At 48.6% G+C, this 14,801-nt stretch overlaps 1 protein-coding gene across 1 annotated transcript; it reads right to left on the bottom strand.

Annotated features, from left to right (window-relative positions):
* Nucleotides 1-663: 663 nt before the first annotated feature.
* On the bottom strand, nt 664-13,226 carry KLHL40 (kelch like family member 40). The gene is made up of 7 exons (XM_087731595.1): nt 12,800-13,226; nt 10,530-12,418; nt 6,635-6,795; nt 4,568-4,675; nt 3,388-3,573; nt 2,680-2,826; nt 664-1,905 (listed from the first exon to the last, which is right to left on the bottom strand). The coding sequence occupies exons 2-7, from the start codon at nt 11,673-11,675 to the stop codon at nt 1,794-1,796; spliced, it is 1,860 nt and encodes a 619-aa protein (XP_087587721.1). The 5' UTR covers nt 11,676-12,418; nt 12,800-13,226; the 3' UTR covers nt 664-1,793.
* Between the last annotated feature and the right edge of the window lie 1,575 nt (nt 13,227-14,801).

The raw sequence follows: 14,801 nt of genomic DNA on the forward strand, positions 1-14,801 counted from the left end.
GAGTTTCCGCAGAATTGGTAGAAGGTGATTTTTTTTTTTTTTTGCAGTGCATTTTTCACACATTTGATGATTGTTTCAAAGGTTTTGTTGCCTCTTTTTTTAAGCTATTTTGTGCCAGCCAGTCACCTTGGATTTATTTTTCTTGTGAAAATGTTTCATTACTGTTCTGATGTGATTGTCCTCTAAGGAGATTATCCTGTAACTTTTTAAATCCTTAAAATGAAACCAGGACAAGACTCCGGTTCCTTAGCCATGCCAAATTGTCTTTCCTTCCAAACATGCTTTAGTTTCTCCACGACTGCATTTTGAGCTAGACGAATCAGCCAGATATGATTTTTAATACCATAATTTTCATGCCACTTTGAGGGTAGTATTTTGCAAGGTTTGTATCTGTTCTTTTTCGTTATTGATTATCATCCCTGTTCATGGTGTCATGAGATCATGTAGGTATCCAGCTTCCTTCTGGTCCTAGGTTTCAGCTAAAGTTTCAGCTTCCAAATGGGGGAAAATAAGAAGAATAAAAGCTGTGGCTGTGCAAGGGCTCTCCATGGAGCTGGTTTGCTGCATGTGGTTATCGCAGCTTTTGCTTGGTCCTTGTGTTTGGTTGCTGTGGCCATTCAGTTACAGCTCTATCAACATGCAAACACGGGATTTCTTTTGAAATAGCTTAATAATTTATTTTTAAATAAACCACTGGTCAGATGGGGTGGGCATCAGGAGATTTTTGCTCTAGCAGATCTTTGTCCTGCTGCTAGTACAGTCGTGTTTCTATCAAAACATCATTATGGATAACTTTAAAAAAAATACGCATTTTTCCTCAGTAGGAAGCTCTCTTTGAGCCAAACGCATCTGAGATCTCCACGTACTTAGCAAACTAGAATACTCTTTAAAAAAAAGGTCAGAACATTAAAAATAAGAGAAACAGCATAAATATAAAACCTTTCCCTGAAAAACAGCACTTGTCCAACCATTGGTGAGGACATTGTGACCTGTGATTGAAGATGAGGAGCCCAAAACGCTGGAGGTGAGTGCACGTGGCCCCTCCCGCTTGTCTGTTCCCCCTTTCCTAACCTACTGACTCTTCCCCTCCTGCAGACCTTAGCTCCTGGCCTCTCTTCAGTCCAAAGTCAAGGTGGAGGCAAAGAACTAAGACTATTGTCTTTTCATTGCAACTTCCAAAGCATTTCTGCTGCCCACAGTCACATGCTCTTTTCTTTTAACTATCTCATCCCAACAGCCCTCATCAAATTCCCCTCAGGACTCTCCTGTACCACTTGACTTTGACCCTTCCTTCTCCTCTCCAAGGTGGGCTCTAGCACCATGCTCACAGCTGCCTTAGGTGGGGAAATACTTTATAGACCCCCTTCCCCGGGGAACGTCAGCTTAGTCCCTTGGGTCCCACTTTCTGCCTCCACTCTCTTGGTTGGGGAGGTTCAACAGCAGTTGAGAAGACGGGGGAAAATATGGAGAAAGAAGCGGAACAAGAGTATGATCTTTTTGTCCTGTCTACTGAGACTGGAACAACTCATTGCTCCATGCTTCTCAGCCTACCCCAGATCCTTGCGGGCTCCAGATCCCTTCTCTAGTTATCTTGTGAGCATCTTCAAATTCCCATAGGGCTTCAAGATAATTTGCCTCCTTTTCCATTTGACTAAATAAAAGGGTACCAATCACAGATGCAATGTCTTACACAGTATCCAGATGCCACACGTCTGCACTGATAAGCATGGCCTCACCTCCCCCCATCCCTCCTTGCCCCTGACCCCCATGGAAAAAAAATAAATCATGCCTCGCTACATCTTCGTTAGGCGCAAAACATTGAGGCGCACGGGAAGGAAAGTGGCACCGGAGGCGTACTGGATCTCCCGGAGGACCCCTTCCCACTTCTTCTGCTCTTCATCATATCTGGGGACAGACAGACAGTTATGGTGAGGAAAGTGTCTCCTCTCCCTCGCTTCAGCTGCTTTTCATAGTGGTGGGAGCCCTGGTGCATGGTGTGATGTCCCACGGATATTATTTGGCCACAAGATACCTGTGGGAGCTGCATGGGGACTTTCAGCTCTGGTGTGCTCTGGTTTGCAGCGCCAGGCTAGGAGACATGGATATCAGCATGTAGCCTTGCAGGGGAGGGTGTATTTTTCCATTGGGAAATGGGTTGATGGCACCAAGACTGAACGTCCATGGTGAAGGCCAGCAGGTGCCTGCTGAGGGTGCTCTAGAGCCACAGATGTGAAGGACAGGAGCAGCTAATGCAATATTAGCAGCCATCAGAAAGTGCTTTCTGCCCACGTCTCTGCTCGCACGTAAGACCGATTTCCAGCCAAAGCACTGGCTTTTCCCAAGGAGAGCATGCATTGCACAAACACTGACTGCTTCACGCCAAAGGGGAGGTCTGGAACCAGCTCCAGGAAAAATGTCAATGCAGCAACAAAGCTAAAGGAGCAGATTTTCCCTGGTATGTCGCTATATGAGGCTGGGAGGGGTCACTGAATCACCTAACGTGCCCTCCAGCACAGCACAGGGCAAACCTCACCCAGAGACCCTGCAGCCTTGTGCTGGGGTAACAACATCCATCTCACACTGAAGGCATCAAGAAAGACAGAAACTGTCTGTTCCCTCAGTGGCTCTCACTAACATCCCTCCCATGCTCCCTTGGACAGCCCCGGGGAAGACCGTCACCTCCAAACGTCGTTCAGCTCTGTTGGCACCAGCTCTCCCGACTCCGTCTCCACCGTGGCAAACCCTCCGAGCAGGTAGAGCACTCCAGCCAAGCTCACCAGGCTGACCGAGCTGCGCTCCTGAGGGAACTCAGTGAAAGTGTCCCACCTGCCACGTCGAGAGAGGGGACATGTTAGGGCACCCTGCCTACCTTTGCACCGAGGCTGGCCTTGAACCAGGAATCAACAACTGAATTAACTAGTAACAGATTAACTTGGGTAGGTCTACATGGGATGGGATCATACATTGACTGTTGTTAGAGATATCTGTTCCCATCTTCATAGTTCAACTTCATTTTGCATTGAGTAGATGAGTGGTGAAGGACACCTGGCATGAACCAGCAGGTCCCAGTGGTGGGACTGCAGCTGCAAGGCCCACCTGAAGTCAGAGAGTCTATTGTGTTGGGTGAAGCTGCCAAGAAGCAGCTACAGCCCTGCAGGGAACCCAAGGGCTGTACCAGTTGGTGAAACTGCTTTGAAGGTGAGCCTGAGATGATCCACAGCCCAACTGCAGTGGCATTGGTGATGCCCAGCTGTCCGAGGAATACAGACTGGGAGGAACTGGTACTGAGAGTTGCAAACAAACTCCAGAATAGTTGGAAGTTGCTTAATGTACACCTGCAACTACCCCTTGTGTAACTACACCCTGAAGGCATGCTCAGGTACGTACTTGTTGGTGGCAATGTCATAGACTTCCACGGAGTTGGTCAAGCCAGAGTCGGTCACACCAGCTGCCACGTAGATTTTGTCTTTGTGCACGGTGGCTCCAAACAGGGACCGGGCAGTTTTCATGGGAGCCAGATCCTTCCACTCAAACTTGGCTGGGTTGTAGACACACATCTTCTTCAGGCACTTCCTAGAGAAAGGGGAGAGAGAGAGAAGGAGCCTCGATCGCCTGCCGAGGGGCAGCTTTGCACTGCAGGAGTTGGGGGATGTCTGCTGGGAAGAACGTGGGGTCTCTAGAAAGGATTTTCCTCTTCCACATCAGCATGAGTGCCTTTGCTTGGATGTGCACCCAAGGATGCCCATGCCTGAAGACATCATGAAGTGTATAAGACATCCCCTCCTGGTGTGCTTGCTTTAGATAGGAGTCCTAAAAGCGCGACATTGTGTTCACATAGCTGGATAGGGGCCCGTGTAGCTAACTGCCTCTCAGGGCCTTGCACACAGCCATCAGACAGTGTTTCAGTGCTGCTGCTCCAACCTGAATATCATCAGTAACGCCCCCGTTCCCTGGGATGGCAATGTAAGGTGCATGAATGTACGCACACTCAGACTTTTCAGACTGTAATCCTTTCAGAGCAGGACCCATCTTTGCTGGATTATGGCATGTTTGCTCTGCAAACAGTCACACTTCTGGCTTGCAAAGAAATCGCTGCAATACTCCCCAAGAGAGGCTTTTTCTGCTGAGCCCATCTGCTGCAGGAGGGCAGGATGGGGGTCAGTTTTGATGAAGTTTTTCGCCCCTGTTGCAAATACTCATCTGGATTTGACTACTAGGACCATGCCGCTCCACAAGTCCAAGACAGGAGACCCTCAGTGTGAAGGGGCTTCTTGCTCTTCAGTGCCTCTCTGAATCTGTGTGATATTTATTTATTGTGAGTAAAGGGGATGATATGTTCCCTCTCCTGCAAGGACAGTGCCATCTCCCTGATGTCCCTGTGGGACTCCTAATGGTTTGGGAAGGGCTGCAGTCACAGAGGTGAGCTGCGAGGGAAGGATCCACATCTCACATCCCATCCAACCCTCCCTAACCCATAGCATCCAGGTTGGGGAGGTACCAACTCATGCTCTTCACTCCCACTACTTTGGGGGATGACTCCCTCCATTTCTCTTGCTTTTTGACTTACTTGTCACTTCCTTTGCCACCAATGACGTAGACAAGGTCCTTGTGCGATACCACTGCATGGCCGTAGACTGCATAGGGAAGGCAATCAGCTTCACCCCACTTGAAGGACCTGGATCAGGGAAAGATGGGAAATGAAAGGATTTGTAGCTTGCTGTGCGAGGCCCAGAGTACATGGCACTTTCAAGATGTAGAGGTGAGCATAGATCCTGACCAGACCTAGAGGTGAGCCCAGATCCTGACAAACAGAAAACACAATCTCAAAAATATGAGGTTTCCAATGAGATAGTGCTCAACCATAGAATCAGAGAAGCACAGAATGGTTTGTGTTGGAAGGGACCTTAAAGATCATCTGGTTCCAACCCCTCTGCCACGCTCAAAAGCCCCATCCAACCTGGCCTTGAACACTTCCAGGGATGGGGCATCCACAACTTCTCTGGTTCCAGTGCCTCACCACCCTCATAGTAAAGAACTTCTTTATATCTGATCTAAATCTATCCTCTTTCAGTTTGTAGCCATTACCCCTTGTCCTATCACTATGCTCCCATGTAAAATGTCCATCTCCAGCTTTCTGGAGTAAATTTTCACCAGTAAATTTTGTGATCCTAAAAAAGAAGGGAGAACAAAATATGCAGGATGTTTATGCTAATGCTCATTCTTATCTGCGGCATCCTCTACTTTTGGGCTTTGTGCATATGCAGCCCCTCTTCTCTCAGGACCTCACCTCATTTACCAGCATTACCAGCTAGACACAGGCAAGACAGAGATTTCTGCATTATGTAAAAAATTAAAACCAATGCGACTTAGGGGTGCAAGATCATGAGGACAAGTTTCTTTTTTGGCCATCACCTTCCACTTTTTGAGGTGAAATGGTTGGCCAACACTCAGAAAGGACCCACGGTGGATATGTCCACATTTTGTAGTACAGGGCTGTGTTGAAGGCTCTGAGCTATCTCCAGGGCAGCTGAGCAGAACATGTAGATATAAGGCTTTGGAAACCCCAAACTGATACCCAAATAGGGATGACCAATTTCTCAAGAGATTTCTGTTCATGTCCATGTAGTTTAGACCCGTCCCCAGTTTTCATACATGTAGGTTGTAGCCCCCAAGACCTGCACTTTATTTCACCTGAAGGAACTGAGATGCTTGGGCTCTGAGTACTTTCTGATTGTCCAGCCACTCTGGGGAAATATTTGATCCCATAGACAGCAGTTCGCCCTCTCCAGGTTTGTTGCAGTTGAAGTTTTGACCTAAATGACACTAGAAATACAGGTAGTGCTGATCACATCTCTACCAGCTTCAAATCGGTATTCAAAACACCCCCTGAGCACTTAGCGGGGGCAGAAATGTCCTTTCCCAGAGTCTGCACGGGCAGATAAATGCCCCATTCTGTGGGAATTAAACTGGTTTCAAATCTCTGCCTATAAAACAGACTTGGAAGCACACACATCTAAATGCAGACCAAGCAAAGGCTTGTTAACGCCTCCTGTTCTGCCTCTTTGGGGCCGAGAGGAGCAGTCTTTGGATGTTTCTGCCTCCTGCGAGCAGAATGGGACAGTGCCTTTTAATAAAGCACATGACATAACATGGGTCAGAGCCCATTGTTCAAAAATATTTGTATATTAAGCCTGATATCTCTCAGAGTGGGCTATTCAGTGCCATAGCTGAATACTTTCAAAATAAACTTTCCTGTCCAAAGCCACTCCTGGTGGGACCATGGTGAAGGTCGCCGAACCTCCAAACCAATGGGCAAGAGAAGAAGGAAAAACTCCCCTTGTTCCTCTGTACAGATCCCATGTGAGCATCTGCTAAGTTTGGTCCCTGATAACATAATATCCCCATTACGGCTTCCATCTCCTGCAGGTTCAATTACAATAAACGAAGCAGCTGGAGAGAGACAGCTCAGAGCCCCAGCGTACATCTTGAGACAGTCCCAGTGGTCCCAGCATCTAGAGTTTGACCCCTGTCTCCAAAACCTTTCAGTCCCTGGAGGGCTGGAGTCATTTTGCACAGCAGCTGCTGCTTCTCCTGTCAACCACCTCCCGCCCAGCACTCGCACGTGAACACTTACAGCCGGTCATAGCACAGGACTGAATCCAAGGTCTTTTCTCCTTCTTTCAGTTCTTTCCCTCCGACCACAAAAATGGAGTTTTCCGCCTCTCCCAGGCCAAACAGGCAGCGAGGGGAGGGCAGGGGGGGCATCCCCAGCCAGTCTGCGTCCAGATGGTCGTACTGAAAGGAAACACATGGTCATTAGTGTGTGCTCACCCGGCCCATTTGCTTAGCAAAGATCAGGGCCCAGCGGCTGAGGGCAAAGTCCATTCCCACATGCAGCTTGGTCTCCCCAGTAGGCACTTTCTGCAATGTCAGTCTCTGCCTGTGCCTTACCGTCTGATGCAGGATGGGGGAATCTTAGTGCAAATCCAAGTCATATATCATATGACATATGTTTTATGACAAGGTGTAAGAGCAGAGATGCACTAGCGGGAACATGTTCTGCTCTGTGCACCAAAGCCTTGACTTGGAACAAGCTTGGTCGTCTTTGGATGAGAGAGTCCCATGCTGGACCTATAACAGATAGTTCCTGGGACTGGAGGAGCTGAAGCACTTCAATCTTAGAAATTCTGCCTGAATTTCTTCAGCTGTAGCACACGCCACAGCATTTCATACTGATATTTTCCATTTCTGCCAGGTAACAGCGCGGTGTTGGCAATGTTGTCTACACAGCTCACTCCCCTGAGCCCCTTCTTCTCCCACCAATTCTTCTCCTTTCTGGCAAATGATCAGTTACCATGTCCCTCCTCTGCTTCTCAAGATACTGATGTTGTCCCGTATCACCTCAGTGTGTGTGAGAGGTCATGAGATGAAACGTGTGTGTGTCAACCTGCACAAAGGCTATTTACACAGTACCTGTCTACCCAATACGGTACAACGCAACTGAGATGGTGCTGCAAAGCTCAGAGCTCTTGGTCACCAAAGTGTGCCAGATCCATCTGATAGATGGGGAAACTGATCCATACAGCGCTGCTATCAGATGGCCAAATCCCTGCAGATGCTTGGACATCTGTAGATCAAGGCATTGCTTCATCTCCCACCAGAAAAAAAGATGTGAGAGCTTATGAGGCTGGGGGCTCTCTGGGCACCATGGCTTGATGGGAACTGTAAACTGGGGCGAAAATTTTTAACGTAGCTTGGTAGCAGAGGAGGGATTTCATGGGTTAAGTCTGGAGTGACGTCTTGCAGCCAGTTTGGTGGGACTCTGCAAGATGAAGCTGTGATACATCATTGCCTGAAGCACTGTTTGCTATGGGCTCCGGCCAAAGAGCTTCAGCTTGCTGGGTTGCCTCCAAAGACTCGGCCTCAGCTGGGTGCCTGTGGTTATTGTCTCTTTGTAAGCTGTAGTCCACATATGTGTTATTTATAGTGCAAGCCCGAGCAGCTCAGTCACCAGGATAGTTCCTGCTTCTTGATGGATTCAGCATTGTTTTCAAGTCATAAATCTTAAAAGTGACAAATAAAGGATAGCCTTTTCCATCTGAAATGTCAATGGAATGATTTTGTTCCTGTCAATTTTTCAGCATTTTTATATTTTGGTGCCTGTTCTTAAGTCTAAACTATCCCTGACCTAACTCTCCTGGCTTCAGCAGGAGGCATGTGAAATCAGGGAGGCCAAAAACAGGGTCAGAAGGTGTAAGATGCTGCTGCACTGACACAGTGATTCAAGGGTCCATCATATTGCTGCCTGTCTACATCTGTGTGAAGTTTCAACCGAAAAAAGGCTCAAAAGACTCTCTTATTCATACAGAAACCACAAGCTTTGTAATGGCACTGATGGCAATAAATTACATCTTTGCAAACTGATGGCACCTTCCAGCCCTGGGACTTGTCTGCGCCTCCTATGCCACAGCAAGCTGTGAAGGGACCACCATCCCCTTCTTGTGGGGAAGGAGCTAAAAATGGCCACACGATGCCCAAGACATTTGCTACTGAGTCAGTGGCAAATTGGGAGCTGAATATAGTAATCCTGCTGTTTGCAGCTCAGAATCACAGAATAATTTAGGTTGAAGGGACCTCCTAAGGTCTTTCATCCAGCCCCCATGCTCAAGCAGGTGCAGCTTTGGAGTTACAGCAGGTTGCCAGGGCTTTGTGCAGTCAAACATTAAATGTGTCCAAGGATGGGGGTTTTGTGACCTCGCTGGACCCCTGCTCCAGTACTCTACCACCTCCATTGGGAAAGTTTTCCTCACAGCTGGCTGAAATTTCCTTTACTGCAACTCCTGGCCATTGCTTCTTGTCCCATCTTTGTGCAAATCCAAGACGAGTCTGGATACCTCTTCTGTGTCCCCTCCTATTAGGGAGCTGCAGACACCAATGAGATCTTCCCTTCCTCTCCTCCAGGCTGGTCAGACCCAGCACAGCCTCTCCTTGTACCTCCCATTCTTCAGTCTTGACCATCTTGGTGGCCTCTGCTAGACTCATTCCAGTACCTCAATGTTTCCCTTGTCCTGGGGAGCACCAGACTGGACACAGCATCCAGATGTGGTCTCACAAGTGTACGACCAAAGGGGAAAAAAAAAAAAAAAAATCACTTCCCTTGACCTGCTTGCTGCAGTCGTGCTGAAACAGCCCAGGACATGGTGGACCTTCACTGCCACTCAAGGAATTACCTTGCCTGGCCAGCAACCAGACTGGTGGAGCATTGACCTTTAGATGTTGGTTTTGGCTGAATACAAAGCAACCTGTCTACCTGCTTTGTGCAGGTAAGTGATGGAGCTGGCCACAGCCACTGTTGTCATCTGTTGTCCAGTGGCAATGGCTGTATCTCAAACAGCATTTCCCCCAGCACTCCCACTGCCTTCCCCCTCCATCCTGCTTTCTAGGGCTGCGGTTTCTTCCTGCTGACTTCTCATTTCACAGGCTTTACATGGGCTACATAGGCTCCAAAGCTTGACCCCTTCCAGGTGAGGACAAGCATGGTCCCTGGCCACATGGTGCAGGTGCACAGACCTACCCATGTAATGAGGCAATGGAGGGATCAAGGCCGTATATCTCGGCTTGAGCACTACCCTTACTTTATTCTTTCTGCCTGGACTTGTTATTGTTTCCTCCCAGAAGATATGTGAGCCATGGGAAAAGAACAAAAGGTTTTCTGGGTATGAGGGGAAGGACAGAGGATTTGCTGGATTCCTACAGGGTCAGCAGGAAGGGTAGGCGCCTTGCGTTAGCTGTCTACAGGGAAGGTGCTCTTGGGTTACAGCCCAGGCCGGGGCTCAGATTGCCTGTGCACAGCTCGATCTGATTACAGCTTTGGTTACTGCTGAGTTAGAACAGCCACTTTTCTTGTGGAGGATCCCAAAAGATGTCGCACCATAGTTTCCCCCACACATGACAGAAATGGCCAGAGACTCTGAGCTGGACCCAGCAAACATCCAGGGGCAAGATCAGCACTGGAAATGGGGCTCATATTGGTAGGTAGGGACATACCCTCTGTCCTTGGAGTGTTTGCTCTGTGGCTGTAGCTGCTGTTGTTCCCTTCGCTGGCACCTGGCAGAGTCACCCTTGGGTTTTGCTGGCGATTCATAACCAGGGAATATGAAAGATGCAAAACTGAACCCAGACCTGATGCCACTAGCCTCCCAGTTAGTGTGCCCTATGGCAGCCAGGGCTGGACCCAATACACTGTTCAATGTGGTCCCCAATTCATGATTTGGATCAGGAAGGGTTATTCCTATTACCTACCCCTTCAAGCCTACTTCCTCAATGACTAGAACCCCCCGTCAGTGGGATCTGCCTTAAAAATGTAAGGGGAAGAATCTCTAGTAAGATGACTCAGATATTTCATCTTCATTTACAACTTTCTTTTTAACATCACATGACAATGCATATTACTGGCACCACATGGAAATTAAAAAGACTGCTGATGCTCCGAAGTGGTCAAAGAAACAAAAGAAAGATAAAGCTGGTACCTGTAGGAAGTAGGAACTCATGGGATCCTCTTTGCTGTCCTCGTTGTAGTACAGTCCTCCGACAATGAAGATCTGATTCTCTTTGGTCACCAGACTGATGTGGTTCTTTGGGATTTGAGTAGATAGGGAAGCAAAATAGCACTCGTTGGCAGTGGGATCATAAGCCACTGCTCCACTGTCGCTCACCATGAATATAAGGTCCTGGAGGAACATCCCAAAGCGCATTGTGTCATTTAAGATCCCTGGGAGAGCATCCTCCTCTGTATCTTTCTCCTCATCTACTGCTCCATTGACAACGTTGTCTTTTGCTGGCTTTTCACTGCTTTTCTTCACTTTCTTCTTCTTCACCACAGTGAATTTGCCTTTCTGGGCATCCTTCACCATCTGCAGTTTCTTGAGCAGCTCCGGGCTGGACTTCACCATGGCGTGCTTCTCCACGTGGTCCTTGATGTAGTCGTTGGGCATGAGGCGGAAGCGGATGCTTTCAAAGATGACAGGCAAGGCCTTCTGCCGGCTTTCACGGTCCTTGGTCCCCACCCACTTCATCACTACTTCGAAGACAGTCTCTTCTTTCTCAATGTTGAGGGAGTCACTGGAGATGATTGCAATAAGCTCATCGGGTGAAAGCTGGTAGAACTCCTCATCCCGAGAGACCAGCGCAAAGCGATCGCAAATGAAATCCCGAGCTGCCACGGCCAGCCGGGCACAATCCAGCATCAAGCCCAGCCTGAAGATAGCCAAGCAGTTGCTGAGGCAGAGCCGCTTCTGCAAGAAGGACACACAGACGGTGAAGATGGAGGGGATCTGGAACATGTTGGCCACAGAGAAGATGTCCTGCACATTCTGCTCTGTGATCTCCAGCTCGGAGGTGTAGATATAATGGAGGATCTTGCCCATGACATCTGGATCAACATCTTCCAAACTGACCTCCCTCTTCTTGCTCTCTTCCATGTCTGAGAGGAACATCACTCGAAAATATGGGCTGCAAGCTGCCAGCACCAGCCGATGGCAGGGAAACTCCTTCCCCTTGACTTTTAAGACACAGTCCAGAAACTTATTGTGGTCCAACATGTCTTTGAGTCCATCCTGGAGGAGAGTTTGCTGGTAGAGACGCAGTTCTTCCACTTGATCAAAAGGCGCACCCATGGTGAAGAGTCACTGCTCCTTTTTTTTTTTCCCCAATCCTTCTTTTATATATATATTTATGAATATATCTATACCTGAGCCCCTGGTAAAGAAACTTACTTTACTTAAAGCAGGGCTCGCGGGTCTCCCTTCCTTCCAGACCGTGAGCACACTGGGAATGTGAAACGCTTGCTACTATCGCAGCTGTCTGTGTACTTCAGTTTCCAGCGTAGGGCTTTATATATAGCCACAGCGTCACAAAGCTTAAGGAATCCATACTGGAGTATGTGTAAGCCGATCACCCTTTAATATGACACATTGGACAAGGAGGAAGGGAGGGGGACGGGGGAACAGCTGTACTTCCAGCCTCGATGCTTCAGGAAGGGTCTGTCAGCCCATGAGTCACCGCGGGGGGAGCAGGAGCTTTTGCTGCCGTCCCATGATGGGAGACGCGTGCGACCCGTCGGCTCAGCCGTTGTGCTTGGGTAACAGCCTCCAGATGAATCAAAGATCCAAATCTGCCTTCTGGGTCATGAATGGGAGGGCTGGGACCTTCTCCTGACACCGGTAAACCGACTGCTCCGAAACTGCTAAACCTTTTGCTGTGCTAAAAATAGACCATGAAGTCAAAGCTGGAAAGATGCAATAAGGGAGCGTCTTATGTGGGCTTTGTGGCATCCCCGACTCCAGCCAGCTCGCTCCCAGGGCTGCTTTTCTGCACAGGTTTGTCCTTTATTCTCCTCTGGAGTCCGTTTTACAGAGGTCTGGAAGGGGGTGGAAAATGAAGATAGAGCTATTTATTTACACCCCTGTATGGGTTATGAGACCTATGATGGAAGTTATTTAAAAACTCTCACTAAAGGAGGAGGCTCGAGGAGCTTGGGAGAAGGATGGCTCTGCTTTGTCTGCAATATGTGGGTGGGCTCCACTGGCACAGTCTCTGAACACCTCGTCATTAATAAATCCATCTTCTCCACATCTTCGTGACAGAGAGAGAGGGTCTGAGGTAGAACAGAAGTAAAGAGAGTGCAACAGTGGGCTTCAACTCACAGATTAGGCCATCTCTTCTTGTGAGTTGAGGGTCTCCTGCTAAGGTCTGCTGAGATTCAACACCCCCATGTTGAAGCTGCAGCAGGACAACTTGCCTGGCCTTGAGCTGATGCTCCAGAAAGGCTGAGGTCTCCAGCAGGTCTTGTGTCCTGGTTGCATGCCCATGGATATCTAGGAAGCCCCGTGGCGCCTCAAATGACTGGTCCAGGTCCAGCTCTTCCCATGTTGCTCAGGAAGAAGCAAATTAGTTTTGACAGACATGGATGAGCAAAATAGCTATAATTATTTATACCTATGGTAAAACTTATACATGAATCTGTTTTATTTTATCTGCATTACTATGGACCCTCTGGACTGGCTGACACTCAGTGACGGCACGAATTTAATTAATGATTTAATTAAGTCTATGCAAAGATATTAGCCACTCTTCTTGGTGTATTTAAAACCGCATAACCCCTTATCCTGGCATGGATGTATTTATAAAAAGTGCTTTGTGCCATGATGGTTATCAACATAAGCGGGAAAAGGGAGGAGAGCTATACTGGTATGAAGCCCTTTCGTACTGGTGAGGTTCCAGCAGCATCTGGGAGGTACCAATATAGCAGGGAAATAATCACAAGCTGTTTTCAGAGCTCACATCATAAGCTTTCCTGCTGTGCTGCTCATCTGTGACAGGATCAGACGATGAGCACTGACCTGCGAACTGGGTCGAACTTCAGAAATGTTCCTCTGCTCCCAGACATCTGGGGCTGGACAACTCCATCCTCCCCTCTCCCTTCCCTCTGCATTACCTCTGCACTTTTCCAAGCTTAATCCTGCGTTGTCGTGCTACTGGCTGGGATTTTTCCTCTTCTGCCTTTAATCTCCCTTGAGCCCCAGCTTGTTTTCGTTTTTGCTGTGCTGCTCGGCGTGTGCTGCCATCCGAGGTTTGCTTCCACACTCCCCCCGTCATGAGGTGCTGCTGCTAAAATGCAGCTACAGCCCATCCCTTCCCAGAGGAGCTCCTGACTAATCGGTGGGTCTGTGGCTTCTCCCAGGTTTGTGGTCCATTCAGGGAAAGAGCACCGTGCTGGTCCCAAACCTGCTCTGGGGTCTTCATCAGCTTCCGTGGCTTTGCACAGCAGCTGGACCAGCTCCAAGGCTTGGGGAAGCAGCCCTGGTTTTTCCAGAACACCATCTCCTCAGTACACTGTGTCATTTAGGCTCCCTACAGGCATGGGGAGAGCCAGGTATCTCTGGGAGCTGGTTCACTGCACCTGAGTTAGACACTTGCCTGAGATGAGAGGACTCCGGTGATGTCCATCTGTCCCCATTCACTATAGAGAGAGTTTAAACCATGAATTCAGACTAGACACCCTTAACTGTTCCCAGTGCCTCCTAACACCAGCAGTGCTGGGATGCTGTCCAAATGACGGGTGGTGGCAATGCTCACACATGTGATCCCTGCTTTATGTTTCCACCATTTTTTGCTATCAGTTCAATACAACAGCGTCCATCCCAAGCCCTGTCATCAAAACAGATGTGGATCGCATATATGGCCCAGGCTGGACATACAGGCTGTGTCCTATGTGTTAACCCTGACCTCAAATGGTCTGTAAACCTCCCTGGCTCCTGAGCATGGCTGCATTCAGCTCAGATTAGGCTGATTCCGCCCCAAACAAGTTTCTGCCACAGTCTGGTGGGACAGAGGGTTGATCTGGTGGACCCAAACCCTCTGAGCAGTTCTGTGCCGTGGGGAGGCTCACACAGTGCTAATGGGGAGACCCAGGGGTGCTCTCAGAGCCACCATGCACCTCTCCTGAACCCTCCTGGGGCTGGCTGTGGAAGGCCAGCAGTGCTTTATGCAGCTCAGATCCACAAGCTTCAGATCCTCTCACCCTCTGAGTATTCGGTGTTCAGATTATTTTCCTTCTTACGTTTTACGTTACGTGTTTCCAGTCTGGATCTCAAGCACAGTATTTCTTTCTCACTTGTGTGTCTTCCCTCATTCCTGGTTTTCATTTTTCACACTGGTTGGTTGTTGCCATTTTACATCTGTTTATGCACAGGGAAGTCAATAGGATTTTTTGGGGACTTGGTCTGAGCTTTGCTGGACTA

This window comes from Nipponia nippon, unplaced genomic scaffold (genome assembly GCF_047370975.1).
Source record: "Nipponia nippon isolate SJK-2023a ecotype South Korea unplaced genomic scaffold, ASM4737097v1 scaffold_1, whole genome shotgun sequence".
Taxonomy (NCBI): domain Eukaryota; kingdom Metazoa; phylum Chordata; class Aves; order Pelecaniformes; family Threskiornithidae; genus Nipponia; species Nipponia nippon.

Excerpts from the sequence above, each read along its gene's own strand:
- KLHL40 (XM_087731595.1), bottom strand. The coding sequence starts at position 11,675 with ATGGGTGCGCCTTTTGATCAAGTGGAAGAACTGCGTCTCTACCAGCAA. Across the intron at positions 2,827-3,387 it reads TATGACATTGCCACCAACAA|GTGGGACACTTTCACTGAGT; the intron begins GTACGTACCTGA and ends TCGACGTGGCAG. Across the intron at positions 1,906-2,679 it reads GAGCTGAACGACGTTTGGAG|ATATGATGAAGAGCAGAAGA; the intron begins GTGACGGTCTTC and ends GTCTGTCCCCAG.